Genomic DNA, 15,497 nt, shown 5'->3' on the forward strand with positions numbered 1-15,497 from the left:
CATGTGTGTAGATAGAAAAAGCTAACATTTTAAAGATGTTAATTCATAAATTAATACATTTATAAATTTAATATAATTCCAATAAAAATCCCAAGAGGGATTTTTTTAAAGGAAATTAAGATGGCCATAAAGTTCATATGGCAGAATTATTTTAAAAGAAGTTAAGGCAGACATACAGTACAAATATAGTAAATGTCAAATAAAATATTATTTTGTTAACATACAAATATACAAGCAGAGCAATGGAACATAATAGAGTGACCGGAAGTAGATACTTGTCTATCACATAAAAATCAGAAGAGCAAAGGTTGATTACTAAAGGGTTAACTATTACAGGAAAACAATGTTAGAGCCCTGCCTCATACCCCCCACTGAGATTAATTCCAGATGGTTTGAAATTTTTAATATAAATGATATTGTGAAATAACTAGGAATAAAAGTGAATACTTATCTGATCTTCAGATGAAAAAGAAATTTCCAAGCATAAAAACAAAGTAGGGTTGGGGGTGTAGCTCAGAGACAGAGCACACGCTTAGCATGTACAGGGGTTCCATCCCCAGCACCAAAAGCAAAAAAGTAAAGAATTTTAAACTTTACCTATTGGTAGGTCCCTCTGCAAATCAGCTGACATATGATAAGTTCCTAATAAGTGTTAGCTATTATTGTTAGTTCAAAAAAAAAAGGGATAATACTTCCATTTGTGAAAATCATCATGAATACTCTTCAAAGGGAAACAACAAATTTTTGTAGAGTAGGTGAAAATTTAATAACCTATGGATGAATTTTACAAGTTGATAACAAATGACAACATCCCAATTCTCCAAATATGCCAATGCATAAATGGTAAAATACAAATGAAAATAGACATAAGAAACACATTCACCATAGATGATCAGTGAAATGGAAATAATACTGAATTATCTTCTTTTAATGTTAGCAGCAGCATGAATTGGTTCAGCCTTTCTAGAAGGTAGCTGCTAATGAACTAACTGTTGCATGTTTGCATAGACATTAGGTGGAAGTCATGTTATAAATCATTCACATGTGTGTGTTTGTGTGTATATATGTCTTAATGTATATAAAGATACCCCCATCCCTCCCCATGGCTGAATCCTCAGAACCATGTTATAAGGTATGAACTATTATTATCCCCATTTTACAGATGAGGAAACCGAGGGCCTACATGTTTAAGTACCTTGCCCAGAGTCATCCACCCAGCAAGGGATGGAGCCAGGATTCAAACTCAGACACTCTGGCTCTTGGGACCACGCTAGCAATGTTATTATTATGAATTTATCCTGATGAAATAATCAGAGAGTCCACATTCATATATAATAATGTTCTTCAAGATGTTACTTATTAAAAAAAAAAGTTACTTGTATATTAATAAAAAGAATTTATAAAAAAGGAGATCAGTTAAAGACAACAAGGGATATTGATGTTGGCCAGGCCACAAGCCATCAAAGCACATGTGGGAGAAGCCAATTTAATAAGCGGGAAGGCTCCTGGTGAATGTCAAGTGGGGAAGGCCAGGCCCAGCCGGGCGCAGCGGGTTCACGGTCACTTGGAGGAGCCAGGAGAGCCCAGCAGCCGGAGGCTGAGTTGCCTTGTGACTCATGTCCTAGAGCCAGCAGCAGATGCTGGGTTGCTGGCTTTGTCACCTACTAAAAATGTAACCCTGGGCAAGTTACCTAGACACTTGGAACCTTAGTTTCCTCACCCATAAAATGGGGCGATAACATCTGCCCTACAAAGTGTGTGACATTCTCCAGCAGCGCCTGGCCAAAGCTGCTCAAGATGTACAGGGGAAGGGTTACTTTCCTCTCCATTCCTTCCAGACTCTTCCACACGGGCCTTAATGGCATGACCTACCTCGGTCATCAGAGGAAGGGGAGAGGCCCCAAGGCCTGAGAAGGCGTAAAGCTGCCTCCACCCACTCCCACCAGCTCAGCCAGTGGCCACCTGGTCACCAAGTCCTGCCCCCTGCCACTTTAACTTCCCTGGTGCCCTGAGCCCAGAGTAATTCTGGCCAATTCAGGGCAGAACACTGAGCCAGACCAGGGACAGGGCAGCAGCTGCCAGAGAGCCAAAGCACTACTGCCCCTCCCCACGGGAGCTCCGCCCACTCCTGGCCCCGCCCACTCCGCCCTGCACAAGGACCCTTGTGAGTCCCACCAGACTGCCGTCCAGCATCAGCACCCCACCAGGGTAGCGCAGGCCAAGCTGTGCTTCCTGGACAGCCTGCACGCCCTCTCACACCTCCCCAGATCACGTCCCTCTGCCAAATCCTTCCCATAGCTTCCTGCTGCTCCTGGGATAAAGTCCAACAACCTACCAGGCCGGCAGCCCTCCCTGGCCTGTCCTTTTCCCTGGTCACCCACTGCCCTTGAGAGCGTGGTTCAACCTTCCCGTTCTCCGGGAGGAGGCCCTCACCTCCTAGGTCAGATCATTCCCAGGGCAGCCTGGGCCTCTCCAGGAGCCCCAGCCCCTAACCACGGGGTCTTCTCCATTCATTGATGTGATTGGCTTGTTCTCCTTCCTGTTTGCCTCTGCGGTCCACTAAGGCAGGGACCAGGCCTGTCTGAGTCCTTGAAGAACCAGGCACAGGCCAACGGCTGACCCCTGGGCCAGCCCTGCTGTGCCACTCCTCAGGACAACCCGACACGGCAGCTGCTCTCGCCACTCTACCTTTCCGATGAGGACACGAGGCAAGGGAAATTCACACGATTCACCCAGTCATAGAACTCGGAGGTGACAGAGCTGGGATCTGAACTTGGCCCATGGGTCTCCAGGGTCTGTGCTCTTAACCACTGTTCTTTCCTGACGGGACAGCTCTGTGCCAATGGAAGTGCATCCACCCAGGGACTCACCCTGAGCCCCTGGGGTCAGCCACCACGGCCATCCCAGGGGCCAGTGTCTCTACTTCACACTTGGGGTCCCTGAACTCAGCTCCGGGAAGAAGCTGGTGAGCCCTCCCGTCACTGGACAGGAACAGGGCAGGTGTGGGTTTGTGGCACCCGGGCACAGCCTGGGCTCTGCAGGGGGCAGATGCGGTGGGAGCCCAGCCTGATGGGTTTAGCTGTGGAGCCCAACACAGCTCCTTCCCAGGCAAACCCCCAGCGGGGCCGACTCAGCCCTCAGCCACTGCCAAGACAGTGACCCCAGAGGGAACCTCAGCCTTTGACCCTTCATTCCTCCCAACCTCTAGAGCACAAGATCCCCTACCTTTCCTCAACCTACCTACCTCTCCCCGCTTGAGGCTGGCAGGGCACCTTCAGCCCACAAGGGGATTGGTCTTAAAGGCAGAGACCTTGCTAAAAGTGACTGCACCGTAGCCAAGTCAGATGAAGGGCCGCTCTGGTGGCAGCCCTGCCTGTTTGGTTGATTTCTGTGTCCACAGCACCTAGTAGGTGTTCAATGAAGGATAGATGGAAGGGTGGTCCAGAGGCAGCTCTGGAAGCAGACAGCATACAGAAAGCGCCGGGCCTTGGGCAGGCCAGCTCTACAGCCCCACCAGGTCACCGCCCAAAGGCTCTGGTGAATAACAAGGACCCTCGGCAGAATCCCACCCATGCAGATACGTAACACTCATTCATCCTCGGCCAAGCCACCATTCCATCCAGGGAGACCCTCTGCTTTAACCTATCCTGGTCATGCCACCTTGAGATCAAGGACAGCCTGGGTCTCCCACCCTGGTCTGGCCTGGGGCCACCTCTGCTCGCTCCAGGGCTCAGGGTCAAGTGTCCAGGCAAGGGCATGACCCTTACTTACATCCACTTGGCATTTCATGCAAGTCCCCGTGGGAGAAATAGCAACTGATTCCAGTGCATTCTCTGAAACTCTTCTGTGACACACGTATTGCCGGACACTCACTCTCTCTATGGCCTGGGGACAGTCAATCAATGGCTTGCATGAAGCCACTTGACCTTTGCAATTGAGTTAGCAAGGAATGACCTTGGGGCTCAGCCAATGAGGCTGGAGTCCTGTCCCTGAGTCTAAGTCCACAGGTCCCAGCTCCAGGCGGTAGCAGAGCTCACCTGCTAGGGACCAGCCCCAGTGGCCACACTCAGAGCTGCTTCTCCAGTGGAGAACAAGCTGCCGGCAGGCCCCTTCCTGCCGTGGCACGTCTGTTAGCAGGCTGCAGTGGGCTGCTGCGAGCCTGGCGCTGAGGCCTGCAGTGCTCAGAGGCTGGCCAGAGGGAGGAGCAGACGGGACGTCGGCTGCCAGGGTCAGGGTCAAAAGCAAAGGGTCAGGCTGGAAGCAGGGGGAGCAGCCCCACACAGAACAGCAATTTAAACAGCTGCTGGCCGTCAGCGTGTTGAGACACCCATGACCTCAGGGAAGCAGACGTCTCCCCTCTCTCTCCCGTCTTTCCCCCTGACCCACGGGGACAGGTTCCTGGACAGGGTTTTGTTGTTGTTTTTTGGTACTAGGATAGAACCAGGGAAGCTTAACCACTGAGCCACATCCCCAGCCCTTTTTTGTATTTTTTTGAGAGACAGGGTCTCTCTGCGTTGCTTAGGGCCTTGCTAAGTGGCTGAGGCTGGCTTTGAACTCTTGATCCTCCTGCCTCAGCCTCCCCAATCGCTGGGATTACAGGCATACACCACCGTGCCGTGCCCAGTCTAGACAGGGCTTTAATCTGTCTGGGTCTCAGCTTCCCCATCTATAAATAGGTACAGGACCTCACACTCATCTCTGGGTCTTTGTGGGGGATCAAATGGGACAAGCCAGGTGGAGTGTGGGCCCAGTCCGGCACACAGTAAGGCTTCGGTGGATGGTGTTTGGGGGTCATTATGGCTGTTTGCCATATTGGAACCCAGAGCTCCCCAGACAGCCGCTGGACACAGGACAGCTGAGAGCCCCATCACTCACCTTCTAAGGAGGGGTCTCAGCCCAGCCTGGCCAGAGTCACAGACCAACAGGGACCAAGCCTGCTGCCCCCAAGGCAGCTCTGGACAAGGGCTCTGCCCAGGATGCAGGCGGCATGGATCCGAGCATCCAGGGCTACTTATCTGTGGCTTTGTCCACAGCAGACAAGCTGATGGGCGGAGGCGCCTGCTCCGAGGCGGGAGAGCGCAGCCTGGGAGGATGCTCGGCGGCTCGCCCTCCTGGGGCCAGTTAAAGGCTCTCTCTGACCTCTGCAGTTAGTTGCATTAGCAAAGCAGGACCTCGGGCCTGGGCCAACCAAAGCCCAGGGGCGCTCTTCACCTGGTCGCGCCACGGTGGACACAGGCGGGCCCAGAGGCCCCTGAGCAGAGCCCCGCCGCTCTTCCTGGCCTGGCGCCCGGGCCCCTCCCTCAGCACAGATGCTGTTCTCTGAACTTCAAGACTCTGCATCTTCTCCCCCCCTCCCCACATCTCCTGCCATTCCTGAGACTTCTTATCCCGTGACCGAGCTGTTCCCATCCATCTCTCTTCTTAGCACTCCGAGCTGCTCACTCCATACGCCGCCTGGACAACACGACCCCTGCCCAAGCTCTAGGAACAGGCCAGAGGTCAGTAGCCAGGGTTTCCTGTATCCTAAGAGCCCCAGCCACTAAGGTCTCACTAAAAACAAACCAGAGTATTCTAGGAAGGCTCCCTGGGGGAGGTGGCACTTCTGCCAACCCATCCCCCTACCCTGGCTCTATCTCCCGAGTGAGTTCCAGAATGTCTTTCCATGAGTGACCCCTGGCTGGCTGGAGGACAGGTTCCAGGATGCAACATCATCTCGGTCCTTCTGCTGGGTTCCAGATTCGGTCACTCAGGCCAATACTAGGAAGGCACCCCTTTCTCCGCCCGCCCACCAGCATCCTCTCAATCCCACCTCTCCCCCATGTCACCCCGGCCACCCTCACATGGCATCCGGCGATCTTTCCAAAGCACAATGTTTATACACCCTCCCCAGCTCCAAAACGGACACGTCCCCCCAGAGTGTGTCTCATACCCCGTGAAACCTGCGTCGCTCACAGCTCTGCCTCTCTGCCCGCGCCCCTGGAGGCCCCAGGCCCAGCTGATTCCTCACCCCCTGTCCCCCAGCCGGAAGCCAAGCTCGTGACTTCTCACTGGGTACCCAGACAAGTACCAGGCCAGCACTGGGAAGGCTCAGGGTGTCTCTGGCCTGGGTGAGAATCCTCTGCAAGACCCTGCAGCCCCTCCACCAGAGGCCCTTAGGAAGCACCCCAACACCGTCCCAGCCCCGGCCCCCACTCCATGGCCACTCTCCAGGCCCCACAGAAATACTCACTTTGGCTCCAGGAGGACCGGGCAGGCCTGGGTTGCCATAAGGCCCAGGGGGACCCTGAAAGGGGAAAGAAACAAAAGGTGAGAGAAGACAGGAAGCCGTCCCACCTCCGCCAACATCTGGGACCTTCCTTCTGACTACCAGTAAGTAAGCATCTTCTGCTAAAGCCTACGCGGCCATGGCTACTCACTTTTTACGAGAGCTCCTCCGCGCCTGGCCCTGCAAGAGCACCTCCCGGGTCTTATCTCCTTTCCTCCAATTAACGCGTGCGGCATTACTTTGGAGATGAGGAAGTCAGTGCTAACAGAGGTTTGTAACTGTCTTGGTCACTCAGCTGCTACTGGGCAGAGCTGGACCTTGACTCTGAGTGCAAGCCCTTAACCTCCAGATTCTGCCGCCTCTCCACACCCTCTTGGCCTGGCCCCATCCGCCCTTCCCAGTTTCCTCGAGCTCACGCCACACTTAGCTATTTGCTTCTCTCCAACATGCCCGGTCCGGCTTTGCTCACCACCTTGGACATACCCTTCCCGTCATGGGGCACGCACGTCTTGCCCATCCACCCTTTCTGACCGGAACTGGACCCATCCTTCAAGTCCTGGTTCAAAGGCCTCCCCCAGCCTAAAGAGGCCTCTCCACCCTTTGGACTCCAACTGGACTTTTGTATGGGGTTTTGGGGTTCAGGGCTCACGGAGGGTACACCTGACCTCTTTGGGACAAGGGTGCATGGCTGTGGCCACAGCACATGGCCAGAGCTCCCCCGAGGCTGCAGGGCCTCCAGGGACCCTGAAGCAGGACCCAGACAGTCCAAGAGCTTCGGTCAAGGTTACAGAGCAGAGCTGCAGCCTGTGGGAGTGGGGTTCCGAGTGTGCAGGCTCAGATCCAGTTATTCGTAGCACTGGAGCTTCCCGGGCAGCTCTGCGTCCCCCCAACAGCTGGTTCCTGTCCTGTCCACTTTCTCCAGCAGGAGCCTGGCTGCTTTCCTCCAGCAAGGCCACACAAGCCCTCAGAGTCAGGCGACACCAGGGATCTCTGCCCAGCAAGAACAGTCTGGGGCAGTGGGGGTGGGAAGGGGCACCTGGAGGGGTTTACTGTCCCCAGATCCCACTGGTTGGGTGACACAGGCCCTCACCCCAGCCCTTCTTGGTGCATCGAGGTGGCCGTACAGACTCGCTGTCTTCCCTCCTCTCTGAGGCCCGCTCCCCAGCTGCAGCCGGTCACATTCCAACCGAGGCACCTCCCTCTTCCTCAGGCCTGAACTGGGACCCTCCCCTTCTCTGAAGGCTTCAGGAAAGAAGAGTGTCCAGAGTGCACTCGGCCTGGGGAATGGTTAACTGCCACGTGTGACCCTCCTGCAATGACCAGCCCTCCCACCCCCTCCCGCCAGTCCACCAAACACCGAATCCTGGCACACAGATGGAACACGGATGGGGCAAGCCCTGGTCCTCAGCCTGCGACTTCCCGGCCCCAGCCTCAGTCTCCCATCTCTCCAGGGAATGACTGGGTCCCAGAGGTCGCTAAGGAATCTGGAAAACCTACAGTGTTCAGTCCAGGGGGATCCTGGGTCTGGCTGCAGAGCTCAGGCTGGGTGGGGGTGGTTGGGGAGGCTCCCTGACACCCAGCTCCCTTCCCTGGGACCAGAGGTGGGCCCTGCAGGGCCAGGGGTGGCTGCCTCCCCTCAGTTGTGCCCCCAGCTGCCCCACAGATGGGGGACTGGAGCTCTCAGCTGCCCCATCTGCAGCCTGCGAAGGTGGGGGCTTCCTGTTTCCCTGCCCCACTCCCCCNNNCCCCCCCGCCCTGGCCTTCTCCAGCCACTGCCTTGCAGAGAGACGAGGCCCATAGTTGACTGGAAGCCAAGCAGACTGATTCTATAAATGTCGCAGCCCAGAGAGTGGGTGCAGGGAGGGCTCAGGGATTCCCCCACATCCTCGAAGGGCTGGGGGAGTTCATGGAGATGGGAAGGTGCAGGTGACCTCAGATAAGACCCCGTCCCTCCCGAGGCCCAGGCCTGCCGTCTGTGCAGGGCAGCCCTGGGGTTGCTGAAGGCAGCTTTCTATTATCTTTGGAATTTTCTGATCTATGGAATTTCCAACATAGAAACAGGATAGTGGGGGTGGACGGCCAGAGCCCAGAGGCACAGCAACAGTCATCTCCTGGGGCTGGGCGGGACTGTGGGCAAGCCTTACCGTGACCCCAGGTTTCACCCACAGGGAAACTGAGGCCAAAGAGAGCAATGGGATTGGCCTAAGATCCCACAGCTTCTGGGAGAAAATGCTCTTGATTTCCAGAGTGGAAGGCTTTCCAACCATTTTCCCAGCCCCTCTCCCACCCCCACGGGGCACCGTGGAAGACAGAGGGGAAAATAAGGCCTGTCTCCAACCTGGGAGCTCACTCCAATAGACAGAAAACATTGCCTGGGTCAGACTGCCCGGCTCAACCCGGCTCTGGCATTTACTCTCACTTCATTCAAAGCAGCTGAAGCTCTCAAGCCTTGGTTTTCTCAGACGGGATGACCTTGGAACCTACTTCTCAAAGGCTCGGGAAGATGCAGTGAGATCATGCCTCTAAGCAAAGAGCTCAGGGTCAATGAGAGTTTTTAGAGCATGATCCGTGTCATCCGGGGAGGCAGGTAGATTGCTGCAGAAACTCTGGGGAGGGGACAGTCTTCAGAAAAGGAGGTGGCATTTGATCTCAGCCATGACTGGAGGAGCCGCTTGCAAAGGAGGGCTGCCAGGTACAGAGGAGGGTCCAAGCAGAGGTGAGGGGCTGGAGGCCCCACGGAGAGCTTGGGAATGGGGGCAGACTGCCTGGGCCTAGAGGGCAAGGTCAAGGGGCCTCATGCTGGTCCAGATTATGAGATCCTACGGCTGGCAGGGCCCATGACACCTGTGTGTCCTCAGTTCTGGGCATGTGCTTCCTGGAAGTGCCAAAGCCAAGAGGAAATGTGGCTTCAGACAGCAGATTCCAGAGCCCTGGGCCCAGACAGCACAGGGCCAGGTCTGTAGGGAACGAGGGCTCCAGTAATTGCATAACCAGAACCAGCGCTAAAAATATGCCCCAGGCCGCTACCTCTGCCAGGGCCTCACCAGGCACCCAGCGTGGGAAAGGCTGATTCAGCCTGACACAGACGCGATGCCATTGGTCCCTGTCCCTCAGAAAGGGGCAGGCTTCCCTCTTAAGGGTCCTCCAAGTGTCCCAGAACACGAATAAGAGGCTAGACTCCAGGTCTGGATTGGAGAGATGCTGTTTGGTTTTCTGGTCCCTAAGATGAGAGTGACCAAAGGTCGGGGCTGCGGGTGGGGGTCAAACAGGCACCATAAATGACATGCAGGGCCCAGGCAGAGGTGCTGTTGTCACTCTGAGGCTTGGGCCAGCTCATATCAGCCCCGCAGCTCAGCCCAGCTGTCCTCCAACCCCCCTCCCAGGACGGGGAGCCCAGCCCCTCCCTGGCAGGGCACATCCAGTTGACGTGTTGATGTGTCAACATCCCTATCCCAGGATGGCCCTGGAAAAATGGGAAGACACACACAGCTGTCGCATCTGCCCCAATAAATACGGAAGCCCGTCAGCTCAGGGAGATGGTCTTCAGGAGCCCCTTCCCCACCTCAGGCTGCAAGGGGTGAGGCCCACAGTGGGCAGCTGAGGCCCTGAAAGCAGTCACTGCTGTCCCATGCCGTGTTGGTCCACAGAGCAGCCCCAGGAGCCCCTTGCCCCCGCCATGCCCACAGTGGAAAGTGTGGTGGAGAGGGACGGGAAGAGCCCGAGGAGACACTGCAAGCTGGGACCTGGGGGCAGGAAGACGCAGGCCAGAGTGCCACCCAGATATCCAAAGGACAGCGTGTGATCACTCACCCGAGGTCCCCGTGTGCCGGGAGGTCCAGGTAGTCCAGGCAGCCCAGGGGGACCCTGAAGAGAAGCAAGAAGACAGTGTCAGACAGGGCCAAGTGGCAGCCAGGAAGGGCATCAATCAGCTCTGGGCATAGAAACCTGTGGCCAAGGGGAGGGTCCCTGAGGTCACCGCCCTGAAGAACTCACACTCCTGGGTCTTCCAGGCCTTTCAGAAAAAGCCACCACGACTTCCCCGTCTTTGAAGCCCTTGTTCCTTGTCACCCAGATGGCTCCAGGGGCTTCCCTAACCCCTTCCCCAAGTCCCCTCCCCTCCCCTTTAAAGAGCACCATGTTACTTGAGGAAATATCTGCTGAGAAGCCCGTTTCTCCCACCACATCATGGTCTTCTCAAAAAAAAAAAAAAAAAACTAATGGGATCTGAGTCATCTCTCCTTCCCCAGGACTCAGCCAAATGTTTGATTAAATAAAACAGCAAGAAACCTCAGAGTTCAGCCAAGTTCTCTGCAGAGCCAAAGCAGACTAGGGACTTGGCCAAGGTCACACCAAGCATTTTTGCACCCTGGAGAGACAGTGAGCTTACACACACAGGGTTTAACCCCCCCATCATCTAGTAGCAAGGTTAGGCACAGTACCACATATCACCACAGAGTTGTTGCAGATTTTATGGCTCTTCTTTATTTTGCAAAAAAAAAAAAAAAATTATTTTTTCCAAAGAAAAAAAAATTGTTCTAGTTGGGTGCAATCATGCCTGTAATCCCCGTGACTCAGGAGGCTGAAGCAGGAGGATCGCAAGTTCAAGGCCAGCCTCATCAATTTAGTGAGGCTCTAGGCAACTTAGTGAGACTTTATTTCAAAATAAAAAATAAAAAGGGCTGGGGATGTGGCTCCGTGGTTACGTGCCCCTGGGTTCAATCCCGGGTACCAAAAACAATTTAAAGCTTGTGCTAGTATTACTTAAAAATCGTTTACTACTAAACTTTGGTGCAAGATGAGGATGCGTGGAATACCCGTGAACACGTACTAACGCAGTGGCAATGAGTCTATGGTGAAATATGGTAACCAGCCTGTGCCTGGAGAAGGAACCACACACCCCACATGGGCTGCTTCAAGGATGATGAGACTGTCCGTGTCTAGCGCGGTGTGTGGTACATACTGTCACTGGAGTGTCCCACCATGTCCACCCTTCACCGTGGCCCCTGCAACAGCGCCTGCGGCCTGCCTGCCTCCACTCTGTCCTCCACACAGCCTCACTCCCTTTCCCAAGCCACTCCCTTGCTCAACGACATGTAATGGCTCCTCATTTCCCACAAGAGAAAGGCAAGTTGGGCATTTAAGATGCGCACCTGCCGGCCCTCACCTCCCTTCCATTCCCACAGAGAGGGAGGAGGTGAGCCGACTCAGCACGCCCTGGGCTCAGCTTCCTTCCACTCCTGATTTTCAGAGCCGGGGACTCTATGCAATCCCGACCACTTGAGTCTCCAATGTTCCCCTTTAAAATGGGTCCAATCGCTACTGCCCCGTCCACCCCAAGGAGCAAACGAGCATCAACTGCAGTGCCTGGTGTGATGAACTGGGCCCGAAGCCTTCGAAGGAAGCCAGGCTTTCGAGGATGTGTGAGGCCTGGGGAATTCATTTGTTTCAAATAACCATCAGCGAGATTCCAGGTTTCCTCCCCAGAGTTAAAATGGGCCGCGTTGAAAACTCAGCCCGCTCTGGTGGTAATTAATCCCGATCTCACGCTGGGCAGCCCGGCTGGCCTGGCCTGGGAGCACCACGTGCTGGCCGGCCCATGAATAAAACCCAGAGAGATCCAGACAGGCAGATACGGGCACCAGGGCCCCGCGGTCCCTGGGCAGGAGCCCCAGGGGAGGGAGGAAAAGCTGCTGCCCGATCTCCGAGGAGTCCCAGCCGCCACTGCACCTCTGGGTTCCTCCAGCCAAGCTGGCACTCGGGGCTGGGAGGACGGTCTCTAGTCCCACACCCAGGCGGGTCCCAAGGGCTTGGGATCGGGCCAGTCCACCCTCCGGTCCTCCGAAGCTGGCTTGGGTGGGGGCAGCAGAGTGCAGTGTGGGGGTCCTAGGCTTACGCTGGGCAGCACCCCTTCCCAGCTGCGTGGTTTGGGGGAAGCTCCTTCCAGTCTCCAAGGCTTGCTTCCCAAACTGTCAGATGAGGATCGTTGCAGCACCTACCCGCAGATAATCTATAAAACGTGCTAATCCTGGTGCCTGGCTCGCAGTGAGAGCTCAGAAAATGAGTTATTTCTGTTAGACTCCTGGAACTGGCCCACTCGAAAGTTTAAGTGCCCCCCTCCCCCGCTACTGCCTCTGTTTTGGAGAGAAAGCCAAAGATGTCCCTCCTTAGAAGACTGTTCTTGGCCCAGTTCTCCCAGATGACCCAGAAATAAAAGAAAACACTGGGGGATACAGCTAAGCATTGCTGGAAGTATATAATACCCTTTCAACGGATAAGAAACCAGAGAGGGACTCAGAGAAGCAAAGTGACTTGTCTAAGGTCACACAGCTAACAAGAGGCAGAGCCGGGGTCATTGGACCTGTTCTCCTACCATGGGCAACACTATCAGGTGTGTCTCTGATGAAGTATGTGGCCTTAGCTAGGTCCCTCCCACTCTGTGTTCATCTGGAAAAGGAACATTCTAGAGCCTTCCAGACCACAGGCACTTTATGAGCTCTGGGGGCCAGGTAGGGAGAAAAACAGTCAAATCATTTCCACCTCATGGAGAAGGTCAAGGGCCAGAGGAGAGAGGAAGGGGCAGTTCCGGCTACGGGGCGGCCATAGCTCAAAGGCCTGGACACTCCCTCTTGGCATCTGTTCTGCCCCAGAAATGGGGGCATCCAGGCTAGAGTCTGACCTCACCCACAACATCTGCAGAGCAGACTCCGAGTGCCACTCAGGACCCGGGACCAGCCTGGTGATGTCAGCTCACAGCCCAGCTCCCTGACATGACAGCGCTGGCCCCAGCTGCGGGCCTGCTGAACCCTACACCCACCGCCAGAGCCAGGGCCAGGGCCACAGCTGTCCGCAGGCCCGAGCGCTCCCGCTTAGTGCTCACTTTGTTCGCGGCCTGCGAGGGCGGACCCCACCCCCCCCCCACGCCCCTCGGCCCTGGCCCAGCCCCTGCCTGTTCTGCACACAGCGGAACATGCTGCCGCTTCTTTCCAGGACCTGAAGCCTGAGCGGGTGGCTCCGGATGATTCACGGGCCGGGGTGGGATTTTCCACTCCACACCGCAAACAACAGGGCCTCTGAGAGGGCCCAGGGCTGAGGGGGCGGACAGCGGGGGGCTGCGGGCCGCCTGGGGGAGGGGGAGGAGGCCTGGGCTCTCCGGGTGCACGCAAATGGCCCCCTCCGGGCCTCCCCCAGGGTCCTGGCCTCCCACAGCCAGGCCTGGGGAAGCCCGTCCCACGGAACAAGTCCCCCCTTGTGTCCGGCTGAGCAGCCCGCCGGCCAGGCCTTGCCGAGTCTGTGCTGGCAGGCACCTCCCCTGGCAGCTGTCAGGCCAGGGGACCGTTTACAGGCCTGGGATTCGGGGACGGAGTCCAGGCCTGGGTGTGCTCTCTGCCATGTGACCCTTTCGGTCTCGGCTCTGCGTCTGTACCCTGACGGGGTGGGCAGGAGGTCTCCAAGAGCCTCTCAGACCATCTGAGTTTACTGTTATTCCCAAGAATAGCTGGGTCCAAGTTTCTCAGTAGGAATCCAGCACTGAGAGGCCCCGTGCACGTCCCTGCGTCTCCCGGGGCCTCCGGGCCTCGATTTGCTCAGCTGTGAAATGGGGATGGCGCCCTGTGTGTGCATGTGGGTTGTTCTCCCTTTGCCCTCGGATCCATTCTGACCCTGGGAGCCAACCCCCCACCAGCTGGCCCTGGCCTCCTTGCCTCCAGCAGATGGGCCAATGAGAGACCCAGGCAAGTCCAGACACAGGGAAGGGGACATGTCATTTCTCCCTGCTGCGCTCTGCTGCGGCTAGGTGTCAGCTCTCCCAGGGCTGGAGAAGGCCTCCCCCCAGGATGGTCAGGCCTGGGTGTCAGGACCACATGCTGTAGGACCCAGCTTCCTCCCAAGCTGCCTGCACCTCTGTAAACAGCCTCCTAACCTCTGCGGGTAGCCCTGCGCCTGGCCTGCAGCCAGTGCTCCTCAAGTAAACCACCCAGCACACAGTAGGCCTCCAAGATGGCTGAAGGCAGCCACCCCTCCCACCTCCTGGGGCCCTTGCAGGGGGGAAGTTTCTCAAGATCTATCCCCACTTTCCCACCAGGAGCCGCCAAGAGGACCCGAGGCCGCGGCCTTGGGTGGGGGTGTTGCAGGAAGCAGCAAACAAGTCCAGGAGCTCGGACAGACCCTGGGCACGGAGGTTCTGGTGCTGGGTGCCCCCACACCCCTTCTTACTGAAGCCACAGAACCCTGGAAGGGTAAGTCATGCTGTGTCCCTGTTTTACATGGACAGAAACTGGGACTCAGACAGGTGACGTGACTGCCACAGCGCCAGACCCCTAGAAGCCTCTCCATCAACACGGCGAAGACCGGATGGACGGCTAAGCCAGCGGGCGGCTCCCGGCCAGGCTGTTCTGAATCTGCCTGCTCCCACCGCCCTCTCGGCCTCTCACCCAGGAAGCGATTCTGTGTAGCCTCCAGGAGCCTGGCCAGGAGTTGGGGCAACCTGGTCCTTGAAGGGATGCATTTGTTTCTTGGATGGTCACAGAGCCTCTGCCGTGAGGCCCCAGCCCAGGCTCCCCAGGGGACACTGCAATAAGAGCCAGTGCATTCAGATGCCAGCAGCCTGACCGTGGGTAATGAGGCCCTAGGGCACCCCCTGCCCGTGGGGCTTCCGGGAGCTTCCCTGCAGCTCTGGGAACTGCCCTTGCCCCACAGCTCACCTGGGCCCAGGTTTTCCCCCTCCCCCTCCTGGGCTCCCACAGAGCACCTCGAAGAACCGCTACCACCCCTGCAGGCCCTGGGAACCCCAGCCTGGCCTCGGCCAGCAGCCTTGCACCCCACCTAGACCCCACTTATGCACATTTCCCCTTAGCCACCCACCCACTCTGCTCCTCCAATACCCCACCCCAGGGGAGACTGAGCCCGGGAGGGGGAGGAACTTCCCCAGTCACTCTGCAAAACAAGCTGAGATGGCCCCGCATGCTGCCCCCTGCTGCAGCTCCCTGGGTGGCGTCCCAGCCAGGCCCCAGGCTGTCCTCCCACACAGCACGTGGAAGCTGTCTATCATCCTGCAGTCCACAGAAACCGAGGGTCAGAGTGGACCAGTCACAGTAGGAGGAGGTGGAGCCGGGACTTGAACCCCAGGTCTGCGGGTCCCCAGAGCCAGGACAAGGAAACCCTGCTGCTGCTTAGATCCTGAAGGCCCCCTCCAGGGTGGGGAGAAGATGAGAGAGGACAGAGATGGCGGGGGGGG

General features: G+C 56.6%; 1 protein-coding gene across 5 annotated transcripts in view; it reads right to left on the reverse strand.

Annotated features, from left to right (window-relative positions):
- Col27a1 (collagen type XXVII alpha 1 chain) overlaps positions 1 to 15,497 on the reverse strand; it is a 126,587-nt gene that overhangs the window by 95,261 nt on the left and 15,829 nt on the right. For all 5 annotated transcript variants that reach the window (XR_007340633.1, XM_048783133.1, XM_048783134.1 and 2 more), the window contains 2 exons: positions 10,076 to 10,129; positions 6,230 to 6,283 (listed from right to left, as the gene is read on the reverse strand). Coding sequence is in view for 4 of the 5 variants with exons in the window: in XM_048783133.1 (XP_048639090.1) it covers positions 6,230 to 6,283; positions 10,076 to 10,129 (108 nt within the window). In the remaining variant the exon portion in view is untranslated. The remainder of the gene's footprint in view (positions 1 to 6,229; positions 6,284 to 10,075; positions 10,130 to 15,497) is intronic.

The sequence above is a fragment of the Marmota marmota genome, unplaced genomic scaffold (genome assembly GCF_001458135.2).
Source record: "Marmota marmota marmota unplaced genomic scaffold, marMar, whole genome shotgun sequence".
NCBI classification, from domain to species: domain Eukaryota; kingdom Metazoa; phylum Chordata; class Mammalia; order Rodentia; family Sciuridae; genus Marmota; species Marmota marmota.